Here is a 22,796-nt window from a genome sequence, read left to right on the forward strand (position 1 = left end):
CCGCCGGGGGTTAAAGTGGTTAGAATTGGGGGGAAAGGGGGAGCCCTCGGTTAACAGCTACTATGTACTCACGCACATACATGGACATGTGTGTGTACTGTATACACATACACAGTCACGCTCATCATCTTTGTGGTTGAGGAAAGAAATGAATAATTCAGCAGCCATTCTAGTTGTTTATTCCCGAGTAAGAAATGACCATGAAATGACCATTCATGGCTCTGGCTAGCTTATTTTATGATGATGAGGGTTCTCAATCATTTGGAGCAATTTTATAAACAGATAGGGCTCCATTCATTCAGGATTGATTTGTTTTTTTTCCAAGCCACTGGAGAAATTGTTACCACATTGGATGGATTAAGTCTGATCTGGCAGTGAAGATGATTAAAAACGCAGGGAGGATGAGGCATGCTGTGTGATGGCTCTTTATATTCAGTTCACACTTTTGTCTTAGTTTGTAGAATACACTGAATTAACAAAATGTGTTAATGAGCTAAAACTAAAGTTTGTGTTCAGTGTGTCATGGATCAGAGCCCATGATGACAGTGTTGCAAAGGGGACACGTAAGTGTTTGCAATGTACTAAGATTCTACTATGTCTTAACTCAGAGCCTCCCGACGTAAGCTTGGCGGAGGGGGAGGAGCAGGAAGTGGAAGCATGGGCTAAGCCCCTCCTCTTCCTGTGGCAGAGCAAGAAGAGCAACTTCACTGCAGAGAGGGAGTACAATGCCAACGCAGCCACCATGCAACCGTGCTGCTCTGTCTGCACACTCTTCATGCCCTACTATCAGGTACAGGGGACCTTTAAGCCTGATTTATACTTTGTGTCTTGCACTGAAAATAGCCAATCTACCTGCTGCGAATATTCCAATCTACTAGATTTGAGCTTGTAGATCCGCTATTTCCGATACAAGATAACAAATCAGCCTTAACATTTTTTTTTGTCAGACAGATCTATATATCTTGTAATTGATAAACCTGTAACTGATGTACCTGTGTATGGTATGAATCAGTTTTTGATTGTAATACCTTGAGGAAGGCAGTGTTGCTGTCAAAATGTTGCTTTTTATCTTTCTCTCTAGTCCGAAATAAACTGTTGGCACGTAAGCTATGATTGTGCGGGTACTTTGATCTTTTTAGGCCAAGTAATGCTGAAAAACGCAGAAAATCTAACCTGATCTGGCATTTTTTATGACTGATGAAAGTTTCGGAGGCAGTGTGTAAACAACATAAACATGATTGACACTACATAAGGTCGTATTTCTTATTTACTGCAAATTTCTGAAGTAAAATACAGACCTGTCAGAGCCGTCTGGGAGAAATACGGGGCCCGGTGCGAAGTCGCGTGCGGTCTCCCGCGATTTTTTTGCGGTTTTGGGCGGATATTTCCGAGTTTTTGGTGGTAATTTCTTTTAATAATTCTTAATAAACGTGATTCTGTTCACTTAAGAAAAAAAAAGAAAAAAATGTAAAAAAAAAAAATCCCGTTTTTTTGCGGGGCCCCCCCCCAGCGCGGGGCCCGGTGCGGCCGCACCGTTCGCACCGCCCTTCCTGCGACCCTGAGACCTGTGTGCAAGCTCTTTAACCCTAGAAAACGCCTTGCTCAAAACTCTCAAGAAGCAAAGCTGATTTTATTTCATTTTTCGCTGCTCCTTCAGAGTGAGGACAAAGCGGAGGACAGTAAGCCCGTCCCGGCCGTGTCTCCCACACAAGCCTTGGCCTCCTCTCCCCTGGATGGCACCACTCAGCTGGCAGCTCTGAGCAGGACCAAGCCCTTGGTACCAGAGATCTGTTTCTCCTTCGGAGAGCAGAGCTGCCCTCCCACTCCCACCAACCCTCTGCTGCAGGAGGATGGGACCTCTCCTCTGCTCTACTGTCAGGGCTGCTGCCTGCAGGTCCATGCAAGTATGTATCCACTGTGTGTGTGTGTGTGTGTGCGTGTGTGTGCGTGTGTGTGTGTGTGTGTGCGTGTGCGTGTGCGTGTGCGCGCTTGTTTAACCCATTAAGACCTGAGGCCGCGTCTAAAAAAACCTAAATCCTAACAATTTTTCGGAAAGAAATATAAAAAAATAATTTTCACGATTTTTCAAAAATAGCAGATCTACAAGCTCATAGCGCGGCACTCAGTGCCGCGCTATGAGCTTGTATATCTGCTATTTTTGAATAGCCAAAGAGATCTAAAGTGACACAGATGCGTTCCAGGTATCAATGGGTTAACCACTTTCTTCCTGGTGTCACTGTTTTGGCCATGTCATTATAGGCGAAAACGTCTGCAAAAAAATAATTCCAAATGTATTTATTTTTACATTGTGAAAGTACAAGTTTACAATGAAAGAAGTGGATTACATATAACACATGCTATCATTGCACTGAGGACGTTCTACAAAGTAATGGGAATTAATTCATTGTGTATGTATTATTTATGTATTATTTGCTTGTTTTGACGCTGGTAGTTAACCACAGAACTTAGGCAAATACATACTGTATTGCCTAGATATTCATCTTTGCCTGAGGTTGGTTACTCAGGGCAACCATGAATGCCTTGGGGATGATTTATTTTATCACTTTCCCATGTCCTTATTTATTCACAAAGAAATAGAGAGAACTTTATCAACCATTGCGGTCATGATTGTCATGTTGAGTTCCTTCCCCAGCGAGGGTGCTAATGGTGACACACGGCACCACTTTTGCTTGCACTGATTGGTCAGCTATTGTCATATCAGCTCACAGGGTTATCAACCCAAGGGGTTATCACATATCACCCTTTCCATTGGCTTATCACTCCCCTCACCCAGGGCAAAAAAACCTGGGTATGTGATAAAAATACAGTACCTATAGGTACACAGTCACACTTCTATGGTGTTACCTTGTCTTAACCCATTAAGACCTGGAACTGTGTCATTTTTAGATTTGAGCTAAAAAGCATTATTTTACACTTTGGGCTATTCAAAAATAGCAGATATACAAGCTCATAGCGCGGCACCGAGTGCCGCGCTATGAGCTTGTAGATCTGCTATTTTTGAAAAATCGTGTAAATGTGTGCAAATCTTTGAATATATATATTTTTAAAGCGAACATTTTTAACTCAAATCTTTGCTTCTGGGGGTCCCTGGAACAACATATTTTGATGGGGGTCCGCGGTCAAATACATATAATTCTGGGGGTCCTTGACATGAAAAAGATTGAGCACCACTGATATAGAAACATACGTTTTTCAGAATACTGTTGAGATTTAGGAGACATGTAGAATCGGCTTCAGGTCTTAATGGGTTAAAGTTTGTCTTTTGTGTGTCCAGTACTTTACTGGCTAATGTTTGATGGGTCTCTTTGTGAAAACGTGCCTGTGTAGTGTCTGTGAAATGCCCTCTACCTTCTCTGCCAACCTATCCCAGAGTGCAGCTTTCTTTTGCACTCATCTCTCTCTTGATGTCATTTTCAAAGGTTCAGTGGGTTTAAGTCTTGACTCTTTCCCCTAATTTTCCTCACCCTCTCCCTTTTCGTTCCCTCGTGCACACGCGTGCACAAACGCACACACAGACACTGTGGTTTGGAGTATTTTATTTCCTTCGTCAGCTGAACGCGGGTGAATCCTCTGTCTTTACCACACACACTTCCTGTCTAACAGCTCGTGCCAATGCCACAAGCCTACACACACACACACACACACACACACACTGATACAACCCTGGAGTATACAGTACATGCACACAGACACTAATGCATAACACGTTTTCTCAATCTTTCACTCATATTCTTACAGGCTGAGATCTCTTCCCTGTCCCATATACATTTGCCAATATATCTTGTGTACACTCTTAACTCGCAATTACACACGCACGTGCGCGTCTGCAGCCAGTAAATCATATAGATTATATATTATATACGGTTTATATTCAACAATTATATTTGTAGATAACAGATCATTGAAGTGCTGATATGTCATTCTGTAAAATCATATAACAGAAATGAATGACTTAATTCTATGTTTTATTTAACAATATATAACAAAATGACTGAGAGGTTTTTGGTCTCAAGATATAAAAAAATGTAAAACTGCTTTAGTTTTTTTTTTAAATGTCAAACTAAATTACACTCCACAATCGCTCATTCTCACACGCCCCCATCTCTACAGTTCAGCCCCCTGTTTCTCTGTCATTTCCACATCTACAGTTCTTCATGTGTATTCTTCCTTATCTTTGTTAAAATCCTTCACACTCTCCTCATTCTAGTGTTGATCTCACCTCATCTCTCTCTAACATAAGGGTTAGAAGAGTTTGTGTGGATCTGTGCATTTTCTTAATATAGTGTGCGTGTGTGTGTGTGTGTGTGTGTGGTGTGAGATGAAGGGCATATTTGACATTGATGTAAAAGTCAAATTTTTGGTTGTGTGATCAAACGATAAATATGGTCTGATGTTGCTTTCCTTCTATGTTGTTATTTGAACTCTTGAAAGGATGTAGCGGTGAGCTTGGGTTTTATATTTAGTTTGATGATGGATAACAGGAATGGAGAACACACACACACACACACACACACACACACACACACACACACACACACACACACACACACACACACACACACACACACACACACACACACACACACACACACACACACACACACACACACACACACACACACACAGTATGTGTACACAAGTATCCTGTAGGCCAAGAGAAACTCCTTTTCATTAAATGTTTGCCACCACTGACATACGTAGACGATAACTAAAGCGAAGCTGCTGCTGTTTTTCCAGCCTGTGTTTTGCTTTTGAGAGCATGTGTGTGTGTTACGTTGTCGGGGTTGGGCAGGACTCACCGCGTTAGCCCCTGAAGCTAATGTGTCTCACCAGAACGAGCCTGGCATGGTTGTGGCAAGCCTCAGTGACATAGAACGGTCATTGATACATGACTGAACACTCACAGACGCATGAAAGCACTTGCAGTCACTCACACAGGCATACATAGAAGTGCACTTGAACAACCTTAACTTCTAAAATGTCATGCTTAACCTTCCCTTAACACACCCGCAATACAGACACACACACATACAGGCATTCCACAGAAATCTACATTTCCGCGTAGTCTGCAACAGTAGTCTCTTCTGCACGGAACAAACCCACCATTCTGTCAGCAGACAATGGAAACAACAATGGGAGACGTGGAAAATGTGGTTTTGTGTTTGTCTGTATTTGTACGCTTTTGTCTTTTTGGAAAATAAATGTTCTTATGGAAGGACAACTTTAAATAAAGGCAGCCATTTTCTGCCCTTTCCTGTCGGTCATGTATTGGTACCTTACCTTAGAACTAATTCTGATCATTGTCTATTTTTCAGGTTGTTATGGTGTTGCTGCCGAAGATGTCAGTGGGGAATGGTCATGTGATCGTTGTACGGAAGGAAGCTTCACAGCAGTACGTTTACTAACCCCAGTTCCTTGCATGGTGTTACCTTTCCTTATAGTTTGTTACCCACATCCTGCAACTATCTTATTATTTTCCTAGCGATTATTCTATCGAATACATTTAGATTAATCGAGAGCACTTGTGTTATTTTTTACTTGTCGTGCAATGGTGTCGTGCAAAAATAGTGAAAATAGCTGATCTATAGCTCACATCTTGCACAAACGTTTTACCTATGTCTTGCCCAAAATAGGGATTGATTATTAATCAATTATTTCAAATGTATCTATATTTTTCATAATCGATTAAATCGATTAGTTACTGTTGCAGCCCTAGTATTAATCAAAACAAACAGGCTGGACAAATCGAGTTAGTGCCTGGGCAATCGATATAGCCATGTCCATTAAATCCAACTCAGTCACCGAAATGTTAAAGAAGTTCTTCTGTGGATGGAAGATTTGATGCTCCTCTCCTCTTGGTCTTTTAGGAGTGCTGTCTATGCAATCTCAGGGGTGGAGCTCTAAAGAAAACCACAGATGACAAGTAAGAGGCTTTTGTGTTATGATTAGCTGTATTTGTTCATGTGTGATCTCTTAAGCTTGTAAGACTTAAGTCGTTGTTTGTGTCTTCAGATAACATTCATGCATATTTGTGTGTGTGTGTGTGTGTGTGTGTGTGCGTGCGCTTGCACGTGTGTAGGTGGGCCCACATTATGTGTGCTGTAGCTCTGCCTGAAGCAAGGTTCACAGATGAAGCCAAGAGGAGTCCCATTGACACCAGTAGGATCCCCATGCAGAGATACAAACTGGTGAGAACACACACACACACACACACACACACACACACACACACACACACACACACACACACACACACACACACGCAGACACACAGACATAGCCCTGCACACAGATCCAGTGTTGGAATTCCCCAGGTCCGTGAGGAATGGCTCAGTCTAATTAATGAAGTGTTCTCAGCGCTAATTAACAATGTGAGACGAACATGCCCGCCATCAAAGCTAGATAATTAACTACTCGTGTGTGTCTGTGTGTGTGCATGCATACCCGAGTTTATGTGCCGGTCTACCTAACTGTATTTGAATGTGCTTGTGTTACTTTTTGTATCGGTGTACATGCATGTGTGCATGTTTGCTTAATGAGAAAGCCAGTCTCAGCAGACCTGACACAGTGCCACTATAGTTAGCTCTCTGCTGCAGGCGCCATGATAGCTCAGCACAAACAGAATTGTTGGGAGATGCATATTCAAGCACAAGATGGATAGCAGTGATACAATGTTATCTTTTTGTATACAGCTTACATTTTTATTTAGGAGACAAGCATAGTATTTAAAGGGGTATTTCAGGGTTTTAATGAGCCTTTCTTGATGCGACATTTGACTTTTGTAAAGAAACATAACTGCCTAAAACAGAACTTGGTAATTAAAACTCAGAATCATGTTATTGCAGGTATGTAGGACATAAAGGACAGGTTTTGGGCAAGGTGCCGAATGAAACATAGGATGATAACCGTTAACAAAACATAGGACAATGACATTTTACAAGACAAATAATGTGTAAATCACTAATTGTGTCCAAAGAACAAAGTCAACCTTCAGTATCCTCCAGTGGAAATAATTATTTCAGTGTGAGTCATGCAAAAACTGTCCCTTCAGTACAGAAGAATTCTGCAGTCATTTGAGAGCAGTTGAATTGTGAACAGAAGCATGCCTCTAACTAGGAACAGCAGGGCCAAGAGTGAATGGTGATGTCAGAGAGAAACAAATTGTAGTGCTGCCCCTGTGACAGTAAAAGCGAGGGGCTGATGCAATGTCTTTAGAATTGCTTCCACATTCATATCAGCTGCCACTGCATTACCATGAATCATTTAAGCTCCATTTTATACTTTGTCGTACAATGGTATTGTGCGGCAAAATAGCTGATACACAAGCTCACAACGCAGAGCATTGCAACGCGTTGTGAGCTTGTAGATCGGTTATTTCCGCTATTTCTGAAAATGTTCGCCTATAATTACATGCCCATAATAGGCACACCCGGTTGAAAGTGGTTAAGCTCATTCGGATGTAATAAACCACTCATTCAGTTTCCAATTCATTGTCATGTGGAGCAGCACCTGGGTTTTACATAATTGTGTTCATAACCGTTATATAAACCAGACTGTGGGAGAATAACCAGAAAAAATATTAATATTCAGTCAACATTGAAAAGCCAGGATGCGTGTTCATTTTTAAGGGTTTTACCTTAGTCAAATTGATGGCCGCTTGCCTAAAAAGGAATGTTTTGTTTGTTTTCCTCCTTGAATATTTTAAAGTGATACTAAAAGCGTTTTCAAGATTTGCACAACTCTTGTTGGCCTCAGGCTGTACTACTGTGTTGCATATGCATTCATTTAGCTTTCAAATCAATTTCCTGTTAATCTCCCTCCTCTGTTGCAACAATCAAAATCAAGTCCATTGGGAGAACACAACCAAGCGATACTATACGGGGCTATTGAATCAGCGAGAAGTCTGCGAATGGGGATTTCTCTCACCTTGAGACAACTCGGGCAGCACTTCCTCCGAGGTTGACTTTAACCATGGCCCTAATCTGATTTCTTTATTCTTTAAAAACATTTTTACAAGACTATCTGTTTTCTAAAAATAACCATAATTTTACTTGGTGTAGCTTTTTGTGCGGTACACAGTCTGGGAGTAAATGCTGACTAAATTCAAGGGAAGAAGAGTTCCTCAAAAACCAGGCCTTTTGTTGAAGGTGAAATGACTTTTACCCTCTCTTCTGCTTCTGTTGCTAGAACAACAAGCTTGGATAAGCCACAGCCAGTAGAACCCATTAAACTAGACAATACCATGTTCTTAATTCTCAATTCCTATCCTGAGCACATGCAACACCAGAGTAGCTTAAAAATACTCGGTATATTTGTTTTTGTTCCCAATGCTGCTTGAGCTTCCGGTTCTCTGAAGGCTGCAGACTCATGCAGACTACTGCCACCTCCTGGCATGGAGAATTATTTCCCCTCTTGCAGGCCAGACACACAAAAGTGCCATTAGCTGACCGTCAGTGTACAAAGCATGCACACACCGATTATCTGATTCTGTACGACCGTCTAACATGACTGATCTCCCAACATTAGTCTGTAGTAGACAGGGCATGTCAGTTTGGTATTCTATCAGATATTCTGTTTGTCCTGTACCCGATTAATAGAGTGGATGTGCTTGCTCTACTTTTCTGGTGTTTTGACTTCATGCCATCACAGATTAGAGACTTGTTTCTCAGTTTTTCAGCTGCAAGCTAGTATAAGCCACTCAGTCGGTCTACTTTGTCTGTTCAACATTTTCAAGCGCAAACTAAGAGCGGTTTAGGCAGAAAGCTATTTCTTATAAAATCTTAAGTTGGTCTGTATAATTACAGATGAAATATGCCATGGAAGCACGATGTATTTTCAGTGCCAATGATTCTCACTGGCATTAACAATTAGAGCTTACCATTTCTGCTCCCAATATCTCACAAATGGGTTGGGGTAGGTACAGGTCGTACAGCATTGGGAACAAAAACAAATACTGAGTATTTTTAAGCTACTCTGGTGTTGCATGTGCCCGGGATAGGAATTGAGAATTAAGAACATGTTGTCTAGTTTAATGGGTACTACTGGCTGTGGCTTATCTAAGCTTGTTGTTCCAGCATTAGAAGCAGAAGAGAGGGTAAAGGTTATTTCACAGCCCGCGGTTGGCTTGGTGTGTCACAGCCTTCAGACTTGCCCCCAGTATGTTTGATTGCAAGATGAACGTTTCAACATCAGTTCAATATGAAGTGAAAGCAACCCTGGACCTTCAACAAAAGGCAAATTGATACTATACACATTTTATGAATTAATTCAATTCTTCAGCTTGTACTTAACAAATAGCACCCATTGGAAAGTCAACACCCATGTAGTTTCACTGCTGTAAACCCAAGTGGTCCAGTGGTGCGACCAGCCTTGTTTGTTGAGGGACCCTTCTTCCCTTGAATTTAGTCAGCAATTAACCCCAGACTGTGTACAGTCTTTGATGACCAGCGGACCGGTAGGCAGCGGTTCCGGTAGGAGACACAAAGGAGACCCTTTGTGTCTCCTACCGGAACCGCTGCCGGTCATCAAATTATTGGCTTTGGAATGTGAAGGAAAAAATCCTTCTCCATCCCATCTCCATGGGGTGACTAATCGATAGAGAAAAAAACATTTTGGGGGTGAACAATCCTTTTAAGTGCTAAATGGAGCTCATGCCCTTTCTCTCACGGTAGTAGATAAATACAGTGCATGCGAACACATCTGTAGAAGGCATGGCAGGTGTCATATCTCTTTGTAGCTTTGGTAGCACGACACAGATGTTATGATTGTTTGTAAACAGTGAGAGCCACAGACTGTGGGTGGCACTGGCACACTTTAATCTCCTGTAGTTTTGTCCAGTCCTTCATTTGTGCATCCCTTCAGTAGAGCCACGTGCAAAAGAATCTTGCGTTGTACCCATTGCCCCTGTAGCCGGCACTAGTCGCCCAACACATTCATAATTTACTGACGCGTACACACTTGCATGCGCACACGCATTCATAATTTACTGTGGGAATGTTCTTAACGCATGGCTCAACACAGGGACCCAAATACACTCTGGAGATGAAAATGGGTTAGACACACACACACACACACACACACACACACACACACACACACACACACACACACACACACACACACACACACACTACATTAGCAAATTCACACTTTTATGCGTTACCAAACACTCACATTGTTCATGCAGATGTATAAAAACACACATAACTACACACCTACAAACACACACAGATGGAGAGGTACGTTGCATGCCAGTCTGAGTCTTGTTTGTCATCTTGGCCTGAATATGCAGACCAGACAGTCAGGTCAGTTCATCAGTGTACCGCTGTCAATAGTGGAGGTGGAATAAGTCTTCATGAAATGTAGGCCAAGTTAGTCATTAAAAAAAGTGGGTGACTTACAGTATGTGTGGGAAAAAGCTAAAGAACATCTCTTCAAAAGTTTACTAGGCACAGAGAGATAAATAGTACCACAGATACATCCTCTGTGGTACTTCAGTGAGGCCGTATGGATACTTGATAGTGGTGCTAGGCTAGCCTCTGTTAATACCTTAAGGTTATAATGCTACTAATGTTAACATGTCAGTCTATAGTCTGTAGACATTGGAGACAGCCAAAACATGTAGGCAAAAAAGGTGATATGGTCATGGTAATCACTGTAGGAAATAAAAGTACAACACGTTTAATTTTGGTTACCAAATTAACTAAAAACATGGATCCTCTGTTTCTGTATAAATACTATTGAAAACTAGCAGGTAGATATTGCTAGTTTGTGTTTGCTGGTTATAATGCTAGTTATATAGTTCGAATTAGCGTTAATAGAAAGCATGTTTCACATTGAATAAAATTAGCAAATGTTCAGTTATAAAAGCAAACCAGCAAAGAAGGCCACTTATTTCAGGGGCTTAGCTCAGTTGGATACAGGGATTTGTAAAAGACCTTGTATTTACCACCCATCAAATACAGTACAGTCTTGCCTTAGGCTATGCTTACTTATTATTCAAATATACTAGAGATGAAAGCTCCTAGGGCCCTTTTTAAAAATGCAGGTACCTCTGTCTGCTCACATACTACTGTATATACGGTGTTATGAGAGTTTATATACGTTATCATCAGGCCTTTTTATCTGCTAGCTTTCGTATTTACAAGCCAGCTAGATCCCATTTGAGCCCACTTGCCAGCAGAGCACATTCCCCAAGAGAGCTCTAAATATAGGCCTATTTCATGCTTCCATGTACGGAGATACTGTATAAATACGGCTTCAGTGGAATTAGATTAAATGAATAAATTCAACTTGAAAGAAACGTGAAGCAACTTGACAAGAGAGAGAAAGGCAGGGGTTGGGGAAAAGGAAGGGTGAAAAGAGAGAGTAAGAACAGTGGATGGGTCTCTTATGAGGGGAACAGTGAAGGAAGAAGAGAGCTGTGATGGGGGTGAAAAAAGTGAGCCGAGAGAGTAGGGTTATAATGGGGGGGAATGCCGTCATTTTTTCCCCTTAGTGGGAGGGCAGAGGATAAGAGGGTGAAAGATGCCACAGCAGAGGAAATGGACTTGATGGGCTGTTTGGTGCAGAAAACCAGCAGTAGTTTGAGAAATGCGGGCATGAGTGTTTGTGTGTGTGTGTGTGTGTGTGTGCACATCGTTATATGTACTGTACCGACTCGAGAGCAGTTGTCTAATGTCTACCACTCGCTGACCTCCAAGATGACAAAAAAAACACCACAACACAGAGGCACTGTAGCACTGGCTCTTGTGTAAACCTCAAATGATGTCATCCGATTGGGTCTTATTTGAGGGTTCCCTTGCACTGTGGCGAGAAATAACATGTTCTTTGTGACTGTTTCGGCTGGGGTCATCTCCCCCTTGTCTTTCTCTCACCGACTATTTCTATTTCCCTCTCTTACTCGCCCAGTGGTCTCAACACATTGTTTACTTTGCTGTATCCAATAACAGAGAGCCAAGCAGACTGAACCAATGATTATTTGGAGCACGCAATAGGCTAGATTTAGTGTTATGCCTTTTGTGTTTGGTAGCATACAATGCTGATTTTGGTCATCTGAGGTGTGTGGAATTTACCAAATGGGAACAGGGACTTTATAATTTTGTTTATTAAGGTTTTCAGGGCATACATTGAATAACAAAGCACTTACAGATGTTATAATAATTGGTCAATAGTTCCTCATCAGCGCTTGAAAGCAGATCTGTTATTACTCACAATTGACCTTGTTCCCAGGTCTAAACATTGTATACCGTATGTTCGGGTTTCCTTGACTACAGTACAACAAAGGAATTGATGACCACTTTATTTATGCTTTTGTCAGTAAACATGCTACAAAATTGGCCAGTCTTTAAACCTGCAACATAACATGTCACAAATGTGCAACAGTTAATCGAACTGATCGATTTAATTTATTATAAAAAAAGATTTTCAAAAGTATTATTATTAAAAATAATCCACAAAAATCAACAAAGTAATCGAATAAATAATTGTTAAGAAGATAGTGGCAGATAAAATAGATTATTTTTTTGTAGACCTTATGAATCCCACGGAGGCAACTCACGGAGCTGATAGTCTGAAGACTCATCTCTTGTTCAGACTCTGCCTCAGTCCCTAGCACTTCACTCTCCTCCTTGATGCTAGTTTATTATGCAGATATATCTTGGTTACTTGTTCTCTTGTTTTGTGTCTTAGTTTTGTTTTTTCTCGACCACAAATTTGAAGAATGATGGTTTAGATGACATGATGTTTAGACAGATGCTCGGTGCATTGTTTACCTGTCGTCCAAGCTTCTTTTAGGCATTAAATAGTTCTCTCGGCACTCTACGTATGTGACTATTTACCGTTGTTTATTGGCTAGAGCTCGTCCTTACTCTGCTTATTCCGATTTTGCACTTATAAGTGCGAAATCGCTCTGGATAAGAGCGTATGCTAAATGCCTAAATTGTAATTGTGAATTGATGGCTGCTCAGATGGTTATGATGAGCACTCTGGAGGAGCAGTTAGGGGTGCTTAGGGACACTTAGACACATAAAGTAGACTGGGGCCGGGAGGTGAACCAGGGACCTTCTGATTACCAGACGGCCACTCTACCCATTAAGCTACAGCTGCCCAATGCTGTACCATAGCTTGCTCAGCCACCACCACGGCATGCAGAAATGTACATAGTTGTCCCATTGTCAACTCATTGAGTTAGCTTGGATACATTTTATATCCTTAAGACGTACTTTTTTATTGAGGTGCTCGGAGAATACAAGGCCCTGTTTTGAGTGTACCTTATTTATTTTTGACATGTGTGTCTGTATTCTTTTGCAGAAGTGTATCTACTGCCGTAAGCGCTGTGCGGGGAAGCGGCAGACAGGAGCTTGTATCCAATGCTCATGTGGTCGATGTCCTACCTCCTTCCATGTCACCTGTGCCCATGCTGCTGGGGTAACCATGGAGCCTGATGATTGGCCATATTTCGTGTCAATCACCTGCCACAGGCACCAAACCCGCATCTCCTCAGCTGTGAGTGATGAGAGTCTGTACTTGTTATGAACCAAATGGTGCTTTGCAAAGTCATAAACTCATCAAAGTATAAACTCCCAAATCTGGTTTTATTGTAATAGTATTTTAAGCAAATCAAATATAATAAAGTGATCTATACTGTACTGTAAACTTCATTGAATAAGTTAATTTGTCATATGATAATAATTGGAAATTCAAGTCTATGGACAGATGCAGGACTTGATTAGAGAATTTGGCCTTTTTCTATCAAATAATTATTTGTAGTCGTTACTGAATAGCTACATAATGTAATATCTCCTGTGTGTGTGTGTGTGTGTGTGTGTGTGTGTGTGTGTGTGTGTGCATGCCAGAAGCAGCATGCACGGCAGGTGGCCATCTCGCTGGGGCAGACGGTGATCTCCAAACACAAGAACCTTCGCTACTACAGCTCCAAGGTCACCCAGATCACCTCTCAGACCTTCTACGAGGTCATGTTCGATGATGGCTCCTTCTCCAATGACACCTACCCAGAGGATATAGTGGTGATGATATCGTTTCTTTGGAGGATTATTGATTCAAATGTTTTCTAAATGATCACATCAGTGTTGTCATAACTGAAACACAAAAATGCTTGTTTTAGTGCCATGACACATAGCTGCCAAAACTGAACAAAGGATTCTGTATTATTAAATTGTTTAGCTCTAATTATAATCAACCGCTCACTTGACATGTGGCATGTCACGTGATGTGACAACTTAACATGAGCCAATCTAGTTCAGACGGAAATGGAATTATGAGGAATATTAAGCTTTCCAAAAAAAAAGCAGGTAATTGAAGCGTTGGCTCTTGACACCATAGCTGTGGGATAATGACTGACTTGACGCTTCTGGATGGAATGAAATTAATGGATTCCTTCATGCAGTTCTAGTCTGAACTGATGAAACCTCTAGAGCTATAAAAGAACAGTACACACACACACAGTACATGCACAGCTGTTATACTTGCAAGCACATTCCTTTAATTCCATAGGCATTGATTGCATTCATTAACCTCCTAAGGGCTGCATTCAGAGTTTAGATAAGCACACTCGAGGGGTAATTAATACTGATTTTGTTCAGAGATGTTCTCTACTATTCAGACTTTGGTAACATCACCTGCACACTTGGCACCCCATAGGCATATAATGTGCACAGGGTGGGTCGATAATCTCGATATATCAGCCCCACATTTATCTCTGCAATGTGTTGGAAGCCCTTAGCCTGAACTTTCTCAAATACCAAGCCTTTAATATTAACATTCATCAGGTCATTTATCATGTGTCATTATTCCTAAGAATATAGGCCCCCTCCCTGCGCATGAGATAAACATCTGCACATAATCTTTCAGAATGCGGGTATGTTTTGGATTGTCTCGCGTTACTTATGGACGTGTGAGCCAGCTCTGAATCTAGCCCCAAATGTCTTCCGTGGTTTTCATGTAGCCACACCTTCCAAGTTTTGAGCTATGAACATCTGGAGAACTTTCCATGCAAATAGACTGGTTCAAAGTGCCATGGAAAAAGTGCTACCGTGTGGATTGGTCAACCTTGCAGCATACAGTACATGCAAAATTAATATGTACGAGATGTGAGGCATTTTCTTGCGTGGTCCATTTAAATTTAGCTATTGTAGTTGCCGTTACCAAATGTTTCTTGGAGCCGAGGACCAGAAATGCACGGAGAATCCAGGAGCACAGACTCAGACACAGCAGTATAGATGCGTCTTTACGGAAGTAACACAAGATACATGAAGATACAGAGAAAAGTAGGAATGAGCTGCCCTTCACACCATCCTTTATACCCAACATATCTATAAATACCTGGTTATTTCTGTCCTATCGATATGACCTCCTCCCACCCTTCTAGAATCTTCGAGAAGCTTCTATCTAGTGAGCCTCATGCACTGATGTCATCTTAATATCCCAGAATAAACCATTAAGCAATTCCATCAAGCCTGGCGCCTCGTTCTATTATGTTTTTGACAGGTTCCTCTGGGTTGGGATTAAGTTCTCCCATCTCGGGTTATGGTGAACTTGGCTAACCCAGTGAAGCCATTAGGCACACGCTCCCATCAAATCATGGTTGACTAATATTGCATTGTCATTGTTTACCCAGGTTTGTTGCCAATTTCTGGTGAACTGAGTTACAACAACCTGGCGTTTCTCGTAACTTGAAGACGCCTTCCCAGCTGCAAGTTCCCCAAATAGTGACAGACAATTCATAGTGCCTAAGGGGTGTTTTTGCCAAGACCAGTGTCAGCCCAGCTAACCATGATAACCTCTTGGGAGTTCATGTTTTCCCTGAAACGAGATATGACGCCCACAGGCCCATGTAGCATGGCCCTGAACTCCTACTTTAATGTCCCTTGTATTACAGTTTCTAACCTTTTGTGTTCTAACAATAGTCTAACATGTGGGCATACATAGTTTATGACTGTCACATCATGCCCGAATGGTCACAAACATCTACATAAAACAACTTCACTATGGATGCAACAAACATAATGTATTGTGTATGGATTGGACAATATCCTGTACATGCAATACATGACAGAAAGGTTATTTAACGCAGTGGTTCTTTTTTTTTTTTTATGATTTGTACTTTATTTTTTTAACGCAGTGGTTCTTAAAGTGGGTGGGGGGGTTCTAGCAGGGGGTTCCCAGCAAAATGTGTTAATACAGCATCACAATATTTTTTTAACAACTTAATCCATATTCTATACATTGGCTATTCAAAAGTAGCAGATATACAAGCTTGTACATCTGCTATTTAGATCCCCCAATTTAGTCATGTCAATTAATTCCTCCCCACACACATATCATCTACATCTGTAGATGTAGGTCTTCTAGGCTGTCTTGTAGGCTGTGTCGCCGTAGCGAGGGGAGGGCACATCAAGGGGACGTTCTCCTCTTCCAGTTGTTACTGGGGGCAACTTCATCCAGCGTAAATGCACTGTGTTGAAGATATTCACATCAATCTGAGGCCTGTCGCCGTCACAGAATCCTCCAAAGGTGTACACCTTGTGCTCTACTACAACATGACCGGACCTTTCTGCTTCTCCAGTCAGCACCGTCCAGCAGAACATTTGGCTATTTATGCCAACAGCACCTCAGTACATTTCAAAACTGTTGCTACCAGCGCCCCCCAATATTCTCTAAACGCCCCCTGGGGGGTTTCACCGCCCCGTTGAGAATTTTATTAGAGCATAACCCCTCACTGACAAGAAAGAGTCTTCACTTCATTTTAGCCAGACAGTCAGATTTCCCCAGTCTTTTGAAATGGAGTGAGAAAAAATACTGGCACTATTATCTACTGTTGGCTAACCTTATTTTCACCCTAAACCTAATGTTCACAATTGGGAGCATTTTGGCACAAAGACGCACACAGACTAAATATTGTTCTCCTTTCTTTTACAGAGCAGAGATTGTGTGAACTTGGGTCCTCCAGAGGTGGGAGAGGCTGTTCAAGTCAAATGGCCTGATGGACTATTCTATGGGGCCAAATACCTGGGCTCCAATGTCTCCTATATGTACCAGGTACGCACGCACACATACACTCTCACAGCCAGTACCACATGACGTGAGCAAGCATACAAGTGCAAACACAACACACCTCTCCATTAATATGTACATGGTGTCTTTTGATACTCAGAAGTTGGCAGAGAATGTTGCAAACCCAGCAGATGGTCAGGAACACTGCAATAAACCTCTTGACCGCCGTCAGAATCCACCTGACTCGGCTGACGTTATCAGGTCTATGTATAGAGACAGGCGGAGCCTCAGAAAGGGATAGTGAGTGAGTGAAAGAAAAGCAGACGAGGGCACCGAGGCAGTCTTAAGAAGATGTGCCAGATGGGAGGATGAAGAAAGGATGGGGCAGATTGATTGGAGCAGTGGTGAGAAAAGAAGAGGAGAGCTGTGGGCAGAGGGGAGGACGTAAAAGAGGGAGGAGATAGACAGATCGGAGCAAATGCACATAAGGAGAGCGTAGAGCGGAAGAGGATGGGTAGAGGGGAGGAAAGAGGGGGGGGAAGAGTGAGAGGTGGGGGATGAGGAGGAGGTGACAATCTGCATTATTCAAACACACTGAAATATTAACTAAGCCAAGATGTCAGGCTGCTTCCATTTAAATCTTTATTTAGTTTAGCTGGGCGTCAACCATTAGCTATGCGCAAATGCATTTCTGACGCACACACACTGACACACACCTAAAGATGGAGCAGGTTTTAGAAATGGGCCAATCTCAGAAAAAGACAGGAGCTCTTCTTTGTTCCTTTTGTGTTTTAATATGAAACTAGAAACGGGTGCTCACCAGAGCACATATCTCTGCCAGGTTGGGTTGCCTAGCTAGGGTTGTGTAAGTAGTCTGTTGCATCCGTCAGGACCAGCATTTCTATGACATAAGGTGTAACCTTTGCCGCTCCTCCTAGTGCCATAAGTGAAAGTGCAATTCCAATTTTATGGTTGATTGGATGCTGCGTTCATGATCTATGGCATTTTCTGTAAGAAATGGGCACCTCCCTCTAATTTCAGAATCCAATTATGGGCAAACAGTATGTGATATCAATACCCTGTGAGATGCTCTTTGTCACATGACTCCCGAGATCATTTGTACCAAAAGGACCCCAATGTAGAGCTTTAATCAGACCCTCCCGAAAGACTGTTGAGAATGCTGTTAACTTTATCTAGCCTCCAGACTGTCTGCTTCCGTGCTTCGCTGGCTGCACACTGCGTTGCTAATGTGAATGTAGCCTATAAATGTACAGCCCGGCCCCAAGCCCGACAAATATCTATCTGCCCGACGGGCTCGGGCAGAAATCTTTAGCTCTACCCCAATGGTCCATTTGGTTCCATTTGTCTCTCAGAGGTTTGGGGGTCTGTGACCCTAATACACCACACTGGCTGTCCTTGAAATGACAAAGTTTGAGAACCCCTGTGCTAGGCAACCAAGATAAATGGGGATTTCTCTCAACAGACATGCAGTATACAAACAATGTCTGTGCCTGATAGTATACATTAAGGGCTGGATATATTAAATAGATCTTCAAAGTAAATAAAATAATATGTAGCCTTTCTACTGTGCTATAAATGGGGAGGTAACTTGTAGCGGCTGTGTATGTTTCCTCCATAAAAAAATATTTATTGTGGAAATAAAAATGTTGTCACATCTCTAATCTCCACTTCTAAACAAACCTGGTATCGTTGGAACCCTGTTTTTCTTGAGAGAGCTTTTCACCTCAAGACATCTTGTATAGCTCAGGGAAACCATAAGCTGCCAAAATGTGTTTGTTCTGCATTTTAAAGCACTCCCCTGCTCGACTTCTCATTTATTTTGACCCTGCGGGGATTTTGCCATAGTGTGCTGCGCAAACGTTCAAGGCATGGTGCGGACTTCCACAATGTGCCGAGCTCCCCGCCCCCTGCTGAACCTGCCACTTAGTGCCAACTCTACCAATTCGCTGCTGTGTCAATCTTCCAAATCCAACAGTTTTGCTACCGATAAACATGAACATTTTCTGCCCTCAAACTGGAGGCCTAAGAATTTAAAAGCCCTGCTAGCAGCTCTTAAGAGGTTGCGATGTTCCTAACAACTCCGGTAGTAGTTTTAAACACATCTTGTTTGGGATCAAAGTGTTAGATGGGCAAATTCCACGGCAATCCAGCCAGTATATTTGATATCTTGTTTGAGATTAGAAGTGTTAGACAGAACATTGCCAAATGCCAATCCTTAGAGCCATGCAGCTAGCGGGGCTAAAACATGGATATATTTTGATTGCAGCAAAAGGAATGATCAAAGAATAAACCATAAAACTAGTTAAAACATTGAGAGTATTGTCAAAAGCAAAATAAACGCATGCATTGAATCAGACCATTGAGAGCAAGCTCTCTTTTTTCGAGGATGCCTTTCTCACACCATTCTAAAACAAGTACAGTTATAAAATGTGATACATATAACGAAAACAATTTAAAAAAAACATACGCAGAAAAAAACCCAATTAAAAACAAATCACAGATGCAGATAAATAAAAACAGGCTTATTAAGTGGAGAGGTTTTTTTTGTATTCTCTCCCTGTAGGTGGAGTTTGAGGATGGCTCTCAGGTGCTGGCAAAGAGGGAGGATGTTTATACTTTGGATGAAGACCTGCCTAAAAAGGTGAAGGGTAGACTTGTAAGTGTCACAGTCTGTACTGTAGTCTACTGTTGTACAGCCCATAAGCATGTTAAAATGTAGATCTAATAGGCTTGGGCGGTATCAAGGTATACCAGGGTATTTAGAAATAAAAGTATGGTTCTCAATATTGTGAAAAAAATAGACACGGAATCATGAAAATATTGACTCGTATAACTATGTTGAGATTACTTCTTCCAACTACAAAAATCAGTTTATTAGCCAATAGCCACATGATTTTATTCAACTGCCAGTCTGCCACCACCTTTCAGACCACTGATGTGTCGGCATCCGCTGCGGCAACAAGTGTCATCGGCTCCTCCAGCAAGGTATGCTGAACCTACGGAGGGAAGAAGGGTGCATATTTCCTATTTGTTCATTTTTCAATGGGCCATAATTATTTACACCCAGCAAGACTTATTTATTTATGCGTTTATTTGGGACGGGACGTACATTACATATTAATGAACACCACACATACAATGCAATGTAAATACGCCGGATTGAGCAAGGATGCTAATTTCCATCCATAGTCCCCATACAGAAAACAAGCAATATTACAAAAGGAGTACATAAACATTACTAAGAGTGTTCAAACAGAAGAGAAAAAAAGCTAGGATAGTTTCGCGTAGTCAGCCGTACACCTAGTACCTACCAATGTGTCTAGTGACATCTATATTGACCCATTAAGACCTGAAGCTGATTCTACAAATGCCCTCTAAATCAGTAGCTCTCAAACTTTTTCGTGCCAAGGAGGACCCCCAAAATGATATTGTATTTTGCCCCACACCAGAGAAAACAGTCGCTAACAAGCCTACACATGCAGCTTTGAAAACCAATCCTGATACTGTACCAATATGAAGGACCGCCCTAAAGTCTTTGCATTGGTTCTGCGAAGCTGAATTTATTTTTTAATCTCTGAATTCTTCCACCCAGTTCAAGCCCCTACATTGAATTTAGATGTCACCAGACGTATTGGTAGGAAAACACACTACTACAGTAGTCTTAGTAGGCTTATAGACTATATTAGACAGAGATGCTACAAGGATCACCAGCAGCTCAGCTCATGTTTTTTGCTCTTTTCTTTTTTTAACACAAATATATAACGTATACGCCGGAGAAATGTCAGGTAGGTATGAAGGTACAGTATGAGAAAATGGATACCGCCCAAACCTAAGATCTACACTCCTCACCTTATAAACGCCATATAAACTGCTATTAATAATTATAAAAAATATATATATTCAGACTCAGCACTGACATCATTGACTTTTCTAATTTCACTTGCCTTTCTCTGTCTGTCTGTCTCTAGTCCACGGCCTCCAGTATGCGGTTCCAGGACACCTTCTTCACCACGCAGGGTGAGAGGAAGAGGCAGAGAACTCCCAACTCACGCTTCCAGAAAGACTACGTGGCTCTCTCCGACCTCCGTACCGCCACCAGAAACACGTGGGAGCCGCGCAACTCCAAAGGGAAATGAGGAGCTACGCTATTATGCCTGATTTGGACTCTGTTTGAGCTATGTGGCGCTCACCGAAAATAGCAGATCGGCGCGTTGTGAGCTTGTAGGTTTTCGGCTATTTCCGGTGCGCGACACCAGCGTGCAACCAAGTGTAAATTAGGCCATAGAAAGCAGAGAGAGGCTAAAGATCAATGACAAATGAATGCACTGTGTAGAGGGTGGATGTAAATGGGAAATGTACTGTTTGTCATGTTTGTGTGCGTGCGTGTGTGCGTGCGTATACGCGTGCATGCTGAAGCATCTGCGTGTAGAATCCAGGTCCATCTTAGCAACTATTTGCCCATTCAACCTCTGATTGCAGGAAAGGTTTCAGAACCTCTAAGGAATGGGTCTGGTGGATAAGATGTTATTAGCATAATGTGTGTTGGTGTCTGCTAATTAGTGGGTGAAGTGTTAAGCCAGGAGGAGGATTTTGATTGGACTGGTGATCTGAACCGGGTGTATCGTGGCCCATGGTTGCTCAGTGCTTTCACATCTGTCAGGGAATTAAAAAAATAAAATGAACAAAACAAACAAAAAAAAAGCTTATATTTGTCACACCACCTTTTTTGAAACGAGATGTTTTTCATTTGTAAATGACGATTTAAAAATCTTGAGATTTTTCTAAATAGCGTCACCTACAGTAGACTTTTGGGGGTCTGTTTTCTGTCCGTTTTTATTATTTAGACTATTTCTGCACTTTGCGTGTTGTATTTTCATCCCAGGTCCTGCTGTTCCGCATGTTAAACATCATTATGCTTCTGATGGGTTGTGCCCCAGTAATCTGCTGTGGCTTCCTCTCCTTCCATTATTTTCAGCCATTGATTAAAAAACATTTTTATATCCAAAAGTATTGTTTTGGGTTTTTTAAACTAAATTCTCATTTGAAAAGGAATGAATTTCCGTACCGTATTTAATTTCATAATTCTCTTAAATTGATGTAATGGAAAAAAAGAGAAGGATAAGAGGCCATGTTAGACTATTGAAATGCATACACTACCTGTCACATTTTAAAAAGAAAATCTACTGTCATGTGTTGAATCACTTTGTTCAAATTATTTAAGTTAATATCTGTATTTATTTTTGGCTTGCTATAGGTAACGTATTGTTAACTGCTGTAAGAAAAACAAAATAAAAAACATCCATGTTTGCTTTTCTATTAACTCGTTACTCGTGTCAATTATTTTGAAGGTTTAGGTTAATACTGTAGGAATTAAACCAGAAAAATGGTTTTGAAGTATAATGATACATTTTGCAAGTTGAATGGTTGTGATCCTGAAGACTACAGTAGTCAGCAAAATGTGTTATGCGTGACTACTTGCTTTCTCCTGAATATCAGCAAGAGTGTTTGAGTGCAAATTGTAGTTAAAAATCACACCCAGTGTGAAGAGAGTGGTGCCTTTGAATTAGTGTAACTGGTTGCATCCTTGTGTTGCAATCAGCTGCAGCTGTTGAGGCCGTGCTCAAACATATGGACGGATGGACACACACACGGTCAAGTGTACGAGTGGCTGGCACCACTCAAAAACAAACAAACATACTGTATATATATATATATATATATATATATATATATATATATAT

The 22,796-nt window shown here is 41.5% G+C and overlaps 1 protein-coding gene across 8 annotated transcripts in view; it reads left to right on the forward strand.

Annotated features, from left to right (window-relative positions):
* Nucleotides 1-22,371, forward strand: part of kdm4c (lysine (K)-specific demethylase 4C) — a 45,572-nt gene extending 23,201 nt beyond the window's left edge. For 3 of the 8 annotated variants that reach the window (XM_084043438.1, XM_084043444.1, XM_084043445.1), the window contains 11 exons: nt 609-790; nt 1,658-1,904; nt 5,337-5,413; nt 5,889-5,944; nt 6,101-6,209; nt 13,333-13,527; nt 13,878-14,048; nt 16,960-17,079; nt 19,619-19,711; nt 19,984-20,040; nt 21,024-22,371. In XM_084043438.1, the coding sequence (XP_083899564.1) occupies nt 609-790; nt 1,658-1,904; nt 5,337-5,413; nt 5,889-5,944; nt 6,101-6,209; nt 13,333-13,527; nt 13,878-14,048; nt 16,960-17,079; nt 19,619-19,711; nt 19,984-20,040; nt 21,024-21,191 (1,475 nt within the window). In that variant the 3' untranslated portion in view covers nt 21,192-22,371. The remainder of the gene's footprint in view (nt 1-608; nt 791-1,657; nt 1,905-5,336; nt 5,414-5,888; nt 5,945-6,100; nt 6,210-13,332; nt 13,528-13,877; nt 14,049-16,959; nt 17,080-19,618; nt 19,712-19,983; nt 20,041-21,023) is intronic. The other 5 variants (XM_084043441.1, XM_084043439.1, XM_084043440.1 and 2 more) reach the window with 5 other exon arrangements.
* Nucleotides 22,372-22,796: the final 425 nt, after the last annotated feature.

This window comes from Gymnoscopelus microlampas (genome assembly GCF_963454915.1).
Source record: "Gymnoscopelus microlampas genome assembly, chromosome: 2".
Taxonomy (NCBI): domain Eukaryota; kingdom Metazoa; phylum Chordata; class Actinopteri; order Myctophiformes; family Myctophidae; genus Gymnoscopelus; species Gymnoscopelus microlampas.